This window comes from Corapipo altera, unplaced genomic scaffold, assembly GCF_003945725.1.
Source record: "Corapipo altera isolate COAL_440 unplaced genomic scaffold, ASM394572v1 2, whole genome shotgun sequence".
NCBI classification, from domain to species: domain Eukaryota; kingdom Metazoa; phylum Chordata; class Aves; order Passeriformes; family Pipridae; genus Corapipo; species Corapipo altera.
The window spans coordinates 7,119,889-7,131,959 of record NW_020884890.1 but is presented as its reverse complement, the minus strand read 5'-3'; the positions used below and the strand labels follow the sequence as shown (position 1 = coordinate 7,131,959).

The 12,071-nt window shown below is 37.6% G+C and overlaps 1 protein-coding gene across 3 annotated transcripts in view; it reads right to left on the bottom strand.

Annotated features, from left to right (window-relative positions):
- KCNQ5 (potassium voltage-gated channel subfamily Q member 5) overlaps window positions 1-12,071 on the bottom strand; it is a 285,817-nt gene that overhangs the window by 66,453 nt on the left and 207,293 nt on the right. For all 3 annotated transcript variants that reach the window (XM_027644941.1, XM_027644939.1, XM_027644940.1), the window contains exon 3: window positions 8,100-8,226. In XM_027644941.1, coding sequence (XP_027500742.1) covers window positions 8,100-8,226 — 127 coding nt within the window. The remainder of the gene's footprint in view (window positions 1-8,099; window positions 8,227-12,071) is intronic.

Below are 12,071 nucleotides of genomic sequence, written 5' to 3'. Positions count from 1 at the left end.
CCTTCCCTTCCCAAACCTTCCCTTCCCAAACCTTCCCTTCCCTTCCCAAACCTTCCCTTCCCAAACCTTCCCAAACCTTTCATTTTATTCTACTCTATCATTTCTTACTGTTTCCCCTAGTTGTATTGAGCTTTCAAACAATTTTTGAAAGATTCCTGCAGTATATGCCAAGACAATAACTCCACTTAGACCTCTTCAAATGTCTTCATTTGGGCTGACAAGAGTGAAGCTTGTCAGAGAGAAAGCACGCTTTGATTTACCAACACCTGCAAGAGTAGTTAATCATGGCTCAAATAGTCAGACTGACACTTACCTGATGTACCATACTGAGGCATTAACAGTGAAATTCATGTTAACATGCTGACAAAGCACCTCTGAGTAATTATAGGCATGTTAGTAAAATATAAGACGTACTTAAAGTAGCTTTTGAAATAAAGCAGTACTACAACCCAGGGATATCACAGTCCTGTGAGAGGCTGCATGTATGCCAAGGGCAGGTGCAAAAGCCCAAAATAGTAAACACCTAGTCTAATAAGATGCTATTTTGGACAAATATGATCCTAAATGAAGAGAGTATAATTCACTGCTGCAAAAGCAGAACTTGTATAGCCAGAAAAGCAGCAATTCTTCTCACAGAGGATCTATAGAAAAGAGCTGACAATGATCTGAGATGGGAGTTACAACGGATGTCACACACTGATGCAGCTGATCTGCAGCACAGTATCTGAAAGAAGCCAAGAAAGCTGAGTATTTCCTTCCGTATCAATTAGGTTCTGACATGTTATTCTCTTCATTAAAAACGTAATTTTTTAGACACTAAGAATGATAAAATTTGAAAAGCAAACCATTTTATTAGTTTGGACAATCCATAAGATGAGGTAGGCAGATAAGTGGATTTGGCACAATCCTGTCTACCTCTTAACTTCCACACCAGTGTTTATATTAACAGCTACTTCATTTTGGATCAGTGAATTTACACATATTTATGGAAATCTGAGCAACTATCTCGTCTATGTATATGATGGGACTTCAGCATAGTAAAGCAGGATATGAGCATCTCAAATCAAATAAAGACAGACAATGAAAAGAAAGGTATTTCTGTAAGCATCTTCATATTCTGTGCACCTCTAGTAGTAACAAGCTTAAAACCAGCCCCTAAAAAATGAAAGCAAAACTGAACATACTAAGACTAAAACCAGAAAATGTTAACTGCTTCTTGGTCTGCCAGTTGCTTCCCTCCTTACTGTACATTTCCAAGTCACAGCCCATAAACAGGACTGGAAGTTCTATTAGACACATTATATTACAAAATATGATCTATAATATTTAATATCATGTTATTGTTATTGCTATTGTTGTTATTGTTGTTATTATTATACTCCGATGTATTTTCTGAGATTCAAATATGAGAGATCAATAATAATTTGAAAGACTGCATAGCTAATTTACAGAATCTGGATGAGAATGGACAGGGGACCTCATTATTTCTATATAATTTGACTGTGATGTTTGACTTCAGGACACTTTCCTAACAAAAGTGAACTGAATTAGCAATCACTAAACATTTTAGTCCAGACACTGAGTTATATCAGTCTGGTTTGAAATGGACATAATTACTTCACGCTTGGGAAAATATCTTTAATAATTTATAATAAAGGAATTCTAATATTACAAGTAAATTCTTTTTAATAAAATGTCTCTGTCTTTTAACGATCTTTCTGTCACTAACCTGTCTTTTGTTCTTCACATTGCAGTGCTCGAACCTACTTCATCTATTCTGCTGTGGATTGCTTCTGATTTGTATTACTGGAATTGTCTCAAAATAACAATTTCTCACATAGCAGATGACTACAATTAACAGCAGGTGTCAGGGTAAATCAGCATCTCTCTCTGGTGCAATTAGGAATTGGATAGCTTGGATAGGTTTGGATAGCTTCAGTGGGGCTGAGACACTGTAATTGTCCAGCTCCAAATCTCCCAGAGAAAGAATTTATCCAAACTTTACCCAGAAACCAGAAACTGTATTGTTGGCTATTCTGCATGTTTGGGAGAGGGAGTGCTTCTAATTTTGATGATAAAAAGACCCAGATGAATATAAAGTCCCTCAGGAAAAGGGACCTGGTTTGTTCCCATGCATTATTTTGATTTCAATTAGGTTTTTTTAATGAAAAATAATTTCACTAGCCTAGAAAACTGACGCAATAAAAGCTTAGCCCTCTAATTAAAACCTTGACCTACAAGCCTTATGAAGATGAAATGTGATACTGCCCATAGCTCCCCACTGGGAGTCACTACACGCATTTCATTCAGGTTGCCTGATTCATGGTAGGAGCTCCTCTACTCAAATTAACATGGTAGTGACACCAGTGTAAGATCAACAAATACAGGCTGCTGAATTCTCTACCACATGCCAGAAAGAAATTTGAATGCATCCTACCAAACTAGCAGATTTCTCTTGAATAGTACCCATACAGCTTCTAGAAAGGGAAGACCAGAGCCTGATGTCTTTAATATGACAAATGTTACCTTAGTCAGCAGCGAGGGTAGTAGTCATCAAAAATAAATGTGAAAGCATAAGGCCCATTGATGACACTAAACAGGTATTATTTTTCCTACATGTTTCTAAAAACTATACTGCCAGGTCTCTCAAACATGAAGATATGCCACTAAGTTTTAGTTTTAAAAACCTACACAATTTGGGACCAGTCTAACCTAAAAAGCACCTCTGTTCATTGCGCAGAACTATGGTTGCTGAAATTATCTAAGGAAATTTCAATTTGAAGCCTAAATACTACTACTGTCAAAGTATTTTCTGGAGTATTTTCTAGGCTGGCAGAAGATCCCCAAATATGACATTTGCTGGAACTTGGTTTTACTGGGATTTATAATGAGATGTGATGTGAGGTATGTTTTGGTCAAGGATATACTTCATTACAGACCATCTCTGGGTTATTTAGAGTTCAAATTATACTCGCTGTTTATATTGTTTATCATGAGCAGCAGATTTACTATCTGTCTGTATTTAAACTATATAATGTGTCTAAATACCAAGGTGACAGGCACACAACGTGTCATTACACAAATATACTGAAATAATTCAAATTAAAGGTTCAGAAGATCTTGTAACACACTAGATATGAATTTGTTTATAAAGGTTTGACAAAAGCGGCGCATGATGAAGGTTCATTACCACTCTAATTAATGAAAAATAGATCCAGTAACCAGCAACAGTCACTGCTATCACTTATCGCTCTGAAACAAGTTTTCCAGCCGAGAAGTTCAAGAGCCTGATTACAGATAACGGACTTAAGCTTTCTGTTGGGAATTTGTTCATTCTGCAGCCTCAACAGAATTTGAACTTTTGACATTTCCATCATGCTGTAGCTTGACTAGAGGTAAAATAGAAGCAGCCGTGGTGAAACTGCTAATAGACCGAAATATAGGAAATTTTTCACTCATCTGGACCACTAGGAAGGCTAATTGCCCTGGAGAAGTGTTAGATTACTAGAAGTAGGCTCAAATTTAAGGTCAAAAAGTTCTCAAATAGGAGTTCCAGACCCCAAATTTAAATTGAATAAAGTTTAGACACTAGAGTCAGCAGTGTCCTGGAATCCAGGAGGGCCAACTGTGTCCTGGGGGGCATCAGGCAAAGCATCGCCAGCCAGTTGAGGGAGGGGATTATCCCACTCTGCTCTGCACTGGGGCAGCCTCACCTTGAATATTGTGTGCAGGTCACCGAAATATAGGAAAGATATTAAGCTCTTAGCAAGTGTCCAGAGGAGGGCAATGAAGAGGAGGGCAATGAAGATGGTGAAGGGCCTTGAGGGGAAACCGTATGAGGGGTGGTTGAGGTCAATTGATGTGTTCAACCTGGAGGAGACTGAGGGGAGACCTCATTGCAGTCTACAACTTACTCATGAGGAGAACTGGTGTTGTAGGTATCCAGAGGGTGGTTATACACTGGAACAGGCTCCCCAGAGAAGTGGTCACAGCATCAAGCCTAACAGAGTTCAAGAAGTGTTTGGACAATGCTCTCAGGCACATGGTGTGACTCTTGGGGATGGTCCTGTACAGGGCTAAGGGTTGGACTTAACAATCCTTGTTGGTCCACTCCAACTCAGGATATTCAATGATTCTATGACTAAAATTCACTTGCCCTTGCTGGGTTTCCTCACATAGGAGTCCCAAAGTCTCTTACAAAGTCAGCAGGAGAGAAAGAAGTTCCTCTGCAAGCCTAGCAAACTTCAGACAGGCAGGTGAGACCAGTAGGATCTTACTCTTCTGACCCACAGCTTGTTATTTATTATTCCTAATTATTTTTATGATGTGTTAATTGGAATCTGCCTTCACAGACTGAGATTTCATTGTGACAGTAAATCCTCTGATGCACGTAGGAGACTGGCCAGAAGTTTCGTCAGGTCACATACCACCATTTAGGAGACCCATTGCCAGAGGAAGGACAATAGATTCTTCATTTAGTTCAGTGTCAGGGAATGGCTTGACAGGGAGGGGATGCCATACTTCTTCCTGGTTAGACTTGTCCTCTTTTATTTCAGGGATCTTCAGCAAGCTAAGGTACAGCCATAACGTTCTTCCTGTGTGTCAGCATCCCTGGTCTCCAGAGGCAGCAGTTAGAATATGTAGTGCTTGGATTTCTGTTCTTTTTAACAACACAACACACCAACATTGCTCTGTAGTGCTAACAGCCAAGCTTCAGAATGATATGCCTGGGAAATTCAGTGTTTGCAGAGGCATGTACATATTTAAGTACTTTACATGCGTGGAAGGATGGGTTGCTATTCCTTTTACAATATGTACACAAGTCATATACAATCAGAGAAAATGTGCAGGTAACTCCTGACATGGGACAAAATAAAAATCAAGGTTTAGTACTACATTACAGAAATAAACAAAATTACAAACCTGTCAAATAATTTGATAGATATAATTACTGACATGTTAGTATACAGCAATGCTTGATGAACCAATTCACCAGAATAGTGACATTGTAGGCACACTAACACAAGCACAGAGCTTTGGTCCTGAATAAAACTTCCTTGGTTATTAGGTTATTAATGGAAAAAATAAAGGCTGTCTGAACGTGATCCTTGAAGCAATCCTCAATTTTGTTATTTCTAGCTCTTAGACCATTACCCTATGTGAGTTATGTTCAATCACAAAAATAATGAGAGAATAGATCTGTTGGAAATATATAGCAAATTTAAGTAATAATAAACAGACTAAGTCTTCTAAAATATTATTGTTCAACTGTAACAATAAATGGAAAGTATAATTGAATGAATGGCTAAGTAAATAATTAAAAGGAATAGGCCCAAACTGGCCATGTGCTCTTAAGGGGACCTTAGCACTGATTTAATTGAGTTCCCCCTGAAGCCATCCTTTCTCCAATCTGAATATGCCCAGGTCCCTAACCCACTCCTCACAGGGCAACTGATCCAGCACTGATCATCTTGGTGGCTTCACTGAACTCACTCCAGTTTATTAAGGTCTTTCAGGTATGGTGTTTGAGGGGTAAAATAGGGTGCAGTCCACCACATCTTGGACGTGGTCTAATGAGTGATGAGTAAAGAGAGATAATTGTGTGTCTTCACCTACTGATTGTGTTCTGGCTAATACAGCCTGCTGACCTTTGCTGTTGTAGCACACTTTGCCATGACTGCAAAGCCAAGGTGTCAGGCAAATAAGTACTTTATGTAGCAAGAGCTACAAGATGACATGGTTTTTCCTCAAAAGATCAAATGTAGAGAGATGCTGAACATCAGAACAGCAGAAACTCCCTTCTGGGACACGTAAGTACAGAAATGGACCAAAATAATCAGTAGAAGAGAGACACAGAATAGTCAGTGGTAAGATATTTGAGCTATTGGTTTATTTTCCAGAAGCCGCAGAAAAAAGTTCCCTTTCTATCCAGTGAAGCAGCATAGGAAGATATCCACAAGCTATAGACTGTTTACTAATTAATTGAGATAGCAAGTGATGGAATTGCAAATGGGACAGAAAAGATGCTTTTAAGGCCAGAAATTGCCTACATAAACATAGGTGAAACAAGAAGAGCAGGTAAACTCCAGAGAAAGGAGGAGATACCACATTCAAGTGAAGCAAACTCCAACACTCAGGGAGGTCTGTGCCAGGAGGCCTGCCTGAACTATTTCACCAACTGTAGGAGGGTAGATATGAGTTGTTCAAAGGAAAGGATGGAAATCTACACTGGTCACCCCATGAATCATAGAATTGTTTATGTTGGAAAGGACCTTGAAGGTCATTGAGTCAAACCGTTAACCCAGCACTGCCAAGTCTGCTACTAAACCACGTCCCTAAGAACCACACCTACATGTATTTTAAATATGCAGAGTTTTGGACAAGGAAGACCCCTCTATTCAGGTTTGCTAGGAAATAACAGCTTAAACTGAAGTTAATCACTAGTATAAAACTTGCCAGTTGAGTGGGGACAGGAGAGGGAGGAGAAACAAAAGCTGAACTGAACATTGGCATTTGGGAGAGCAGCAAAACAGTCTTGAGAAGTCAAATGCTTCCAGTAACTTCAAATGCTCTAAAGGTGTTTCTAGTAAGTTCTAAATTGCTGTAGTAAGTTAATTTTACTAAAGTAACAGTGGTACTTTCTTATGATTGTGTGCTGACCAAATCAAAGTAGTTCTGTGACTACTGCAAAGTTTCAAGTGCGCCATAAAATCTTGGTAATAATGATAAGTCTAGTAAAGGAGGATAGCCTTTGGATAGTCTAAGAAGGATAGTGTTTGATGATTTCTGCTCTCAACTAGGCATGGAAACCTTGGGGCAAGCATGTGACCTGGTAAGGCATCTACCCACTTCCCCTGCTGCCTGCCCAAAAATGCCAATCCTAATTGCTCCTCTTCCACAGTGTCATAAAATAGCATAGATGGGGTATTACTTTCAAAGACAGATACATTCAGTGATGCCTTTCCACCTACTCATGCAACCTTCTCCACTGGGAGAAGGTATGGATTTATCAGGGAATGAGGCAGAAGGAGAAAACTTGCTCTACTCGTTAGCCCTAACCAGTGTACTGACCTGCTATGCCACAGAACTGTGTAACTCTTTTTTAGAACAGAATGGCATACATCTACATGACAATTCGTTATTCACTGTTTACAGAGACCCATGTGTTTAATGATTGTAAGCATGTGACTCTGTATTAGCCGCTGTGGAGATGCACGGAAGATTGTGTTTCCTGGCCCAGTTGATCCATAAGTTACTTTAAGATATAGGTAAATGAAATTAAAGGCTGAAGAGAGAAAAATAAGTTGAGAGAGAAGTTGGGATATTGATATCCTGAAGTTTCACAGATGATCTGTAAAAACGATTTTCTCCAAGCCATTAGAAAAATAAGAAATTATCATATAAATTCATTTAGGCATCCTTGATCTCTGCATTTATTGGGAAACTGCTTTCCTGCAGATTTCTTTTCAAAATAGGGTTTTGACTGGTTGTGAGCCTATTCACCATTCTCACAGACAAATTCTAGAGCAAAGATGGTGAGGAATATTCTCTTGAAATACCTGTAGAAGAAGTATGCTATATCCAATGCTGGTGTCACTGCAGAGCAGATACCTGGACTGCCATGCAGAGAAGCAGCAATGTCAAAAGGTGTTTCTAAGTAGGTTTTCAAACTTATTGCAGCTTACACATGTCTGATCACAGAGGTAAAATGAGGAGAACATAATGTGTAGGCATACGTGCATGATATCTAAGCATGTAAGTAAAAGACATGTAATATGTCCATTAAATACATACAGCTCCTGTGATTTTCAACCAAATCAGCTCTCAACCCCTCATTCATCCTATATACAGGCCTGGTGCATGACATGCATGGCAAAATGTCTTTTGGAGAACATAGGAAACATGAACTGACTGGTATTTAAGGACATTGTGATTTTATATCTAGAGAAATCTTGGGCAGATGACAGTTGACACACAGCTATTCTGGTTTTACTGCTGGTTACTGTAAAAAGATTCCAGTAGTTTTCATTCAGAAGCAAAACAAGGAGGGGGAAGGTGTTTATCTTTATCTTAAAATAAACTAGAGCTGGGACACTCACCTATTACACAGAATGGTTTCCTTGCAAAGCGCAGTCTTCCTTGCCATCCTCGGTATCGACAACAGCATCCAGCAGACCAGATACGAATAATAAATTCCAAACCAAAGACAACAATCATGACAAATTCCTAGAAATGGTAAATAAGAAAAATACCCGTTACAGATAAACAATGCTAAAGCATCAGGAAACTTATGACCATTGTTTGTGTCTTAACAATCCACCCTGAGCACCTGAAGATTCCAAGCAAAACTTGGGAACCTGCTCCCCAGAAGCATCTACACATCTACAAGAAGTATCTTGTACAGTCCCCATCATCTACAGTCCCCAGAGCTTCCTAGTGAATGGTCCATGTCTAACCTGAATGCCATTAAATATTGCCTAATATTGGCTAATAAATATGAAACACTGAAGAACTGAATCATACACAAAAAATGTCAGAGCTAACTACTCAGAGACTTTAGATATTGAGGATCAGACCATAGGTAATTTAGACAACTAGTGAAGAATATGTTCCATATTCACATCCATAAAATTAGTTCTTAGTTTAAAGGTGAAATGTTTTGGGAGATATATTCCCATTGTTGCAATATACACGTGAAGTGACTGAGATAATGTAGAAGCATTTAGGAAATAAATTTGTTCTCAGAAGTACGTTAATGTGCATGAAAGTGTAATTACATACAAAGGGTATGTAACTGTTTGTAAAGTAGTAAATGAATGTGTCCACTAGGCATAACTTTCCCTGGACAAATTGTGAATGAAAGTATTTATAAATCTTGCCTGGATTACTTGCTTTTTTTTCACATTGGAACCTTCTTTAAGACTGTCTATTTTAATAACATCAACCTGTATTTATGCAATTTTTTTTCTAAGAAAGTTTTCATGACAACAGTGAGGTCAACAGGGTTGCAGTAATAGAGTAATTCAGCTCCATACCCTAAGGAAATCTAAATGCATACACTGTGGAGTGATATAGTACATATACACTGGTATGGAATTATAATTTTAGGTACTCTTCTGGAATAGTATCATAAAGCTCTGAGTTTTGGAATGACAAAATAAAAAATTTTGTGTTCACCAAAAGGAGAAAAGTACTTGACGGAGTTTCTTCAACAGCTCATCAAGAAGAGGATGGAAGCTGTGTTTTATTTGGCCGTTGAACGCATTTTCTTGTCCAGGAGTAAAATGTTCCTCGGCAGCCAATTAATTTGTTATTCCTGCAGGATAAGGACTAGTGTGGTACTGGTAAGAAAGCACTGCAAATGAATTAGAGGAATATTTGCAATGGTAGAGTCGATCCAATATTGACTTTTCCCCAGTAAACACTTTGCATGCTTTTAGACTGTGAGACCCTACAACTCTACAAGCCAATAAGACTGTAAATATAATATATGTCTACTCAGGCATTAATTTACCTGAACAATTGGCAAACAAATTATTAACGTTGTTTCATGTAATGGTGCTTTACTAGATTATGATTGGTGGAAGTACATTGAAACATTGCAAATTTAATTGCTTTTGCCATCATAGAACAATTTGAAAACACAATATTCCTTCCTAAAATATGTCAGCTTGTTTAACTACATTACACTGAAAGCACTTTTAGAGCCTTCTTCAGTGTCTTCATTGGAGTTTTGTAAATCCCAGGCTGAAAAGCAGAACAATGGCCCTCTGCTAAAACATTGCTAAAGAAAATGTCATACTTTTTATTAGTAAAGAACACAAGGAAAAATGAGTGTGATTGTTTAATGTTTTCTTTTTATTCCACTACAAGAAACTTCAACTTAATTCCATGGACAGTGTTATTACACAGCCTCATAAAGGATTATGTACAAAATTGAGAAAGTTCCCCATAAAGTAACAATAATTCTTAATAGTTGGCTACCATGTGGTACATTTTCTTGTAGGAAATTCTGTGTTGGCCAAGACTAAAATGGACAGTAAGCCAACTGGAAAAAAGGAAGAATACATATTTTAGTTATTTAACTACCACTTTTATAGAGGTAGCGAAATCATGGATTGTGAAATCTGGTTTACACATTGTTAGATTATGTCTCTGAATTTATGGGGGTTTGATGGTAGACACCCAAGCCGTCCAACATCTGATTCTCCTAACGGAGTTTCTTCTTTGGTGCAGGTGTAAGAGATACTGAAGGAGAGGAGGTCTGTGAAGCATGGAAAATTCTTTGCTTCCAATAAAATCCTTTCCTTGTTAAAATTTAATCACATTTCATTTGACTAAAGTTTGTTGTTTCCCTGGAAAACATATTATATGTACAGATGGGTGATATGCTTTGTAAGTACACTGAAATTGTCACAGACGTCTTACAAGACATCTTACAAGATCATCTTACAAGAGATGATCCACACATGCAGGAGTGTGTTCTCTACCATACTCTAGACCTCAGCAGGGCCTCTGATGAAAAACTGGCAAGAACAGAAAGTACTTAATGAACCTGGAAGGACTAGTCCACAGCTACAATTCAGTTAAATTAGTATCACAATGGTAGAAGTACAAAAGAGGCAATTTTTTTTGAAGTTCACTCTTCTGGCTCCTACCAGTGCTTTGCAGTTTTGTATTCATCACCTGTATGGCTATGTGTTATGCTTGCTCAGTTATACAAAAATGAAAAGTCATTGTGTGCTGAAAACATGCATTTGAGTGCCTCTGTACTACATGATGCTCTTTTATGTCAGAGACAGAAATCCTATTTGTCCCTCACACACAAATACATATACTACAAAGAGAAACTTCTTGGAGATACATCTATTTTGGGAGAGAAAAGGAGTAAAGGGATACTTTTCTCAGTATTTTTTTGTGTGGGTGGGGTAAGAGTATAAGACTTTTTTTGAAGAAACAATGTAAAATATCTCTGTTCATTCCTTGAGAAAAATAGTTACAATTTCTAGCACCATTAAAATTTATGCATGGTGATATTCCCTCAGTATTAACTAAAGTTTCTGCTACTAAGTAAATTTTAAAAAGAGCCACTGTAGTTACAGTAAGTGAGATCAAACACAGTAAATATGGTTCTGTGCACTTGGAAGTTAATTGTTGATTTTAAAAATACTATATATGATTTTCTTCCACCAATATCAAATTTCTAGAGGTTTTAAAGTACATTATAACCATCAATATAGAAAAGACACTGAACAAAGTGCACTTATTTTTGCACTTTCTGAAATAGTTGTGTTTCAAACTGATCTTTAAATGCTGGTGACTCCTACTTCCTCGAAGAACAACTGATTTTAAAGGGAATACATGTAACAATTAAGTCTAAGGGAAAATGATTTTCCTAAAAAATGTGAATGCATTGAATCAGAACTCTTCACAGTAGTATATATGACAGCTTTGTTGTATTTTAGATTGGTCTGGGTCAAAAACAGAGACAAAGAATCCTACACCACTGTGTAAAAAAGGAGTGTTTTAGTAACCAGGGCACGTGGTCACAACGTACAGGCAAATCTCTGTCAAGGTTAATGCAGGGCAGGGAATGACATTATCTTTTTTCCTATGGCAACTGTATAGCCACAAGGTACTTTGTTTTCTATGGACAAAAACTGAAAGAATGAATCCCAAACGAGATCAAGATTTCTACTTTTTTTTTTTTTTTTTTTTTAAATTTCATTTGGAAGGTTTCTTGCAAACTTTAACATAAATCTAGGCACTTAAATAACTTGGGTTTAGTTCCTTAGCAATTGGAACAGAAGATCAGAGCATAATTGGAAAGGCATGTGACAGAATATCTCATTAGACCTCATATGATTTGTAGACCTGGTGTAGAAATGATGCATTCCTGTATCTCTATCCTACATATAAATGATGGAACTGCATTAATTTTGAATTCCTTAAGTGATATGAGTTACAACATTTACATAAGAATCAGAAAATCCTGCACTCTTAATAAATCCGGCCTCTTCAAAATTCAGCAAGGTTGTATTCGAATTGATGAACAAGTTTAGATTTACTGG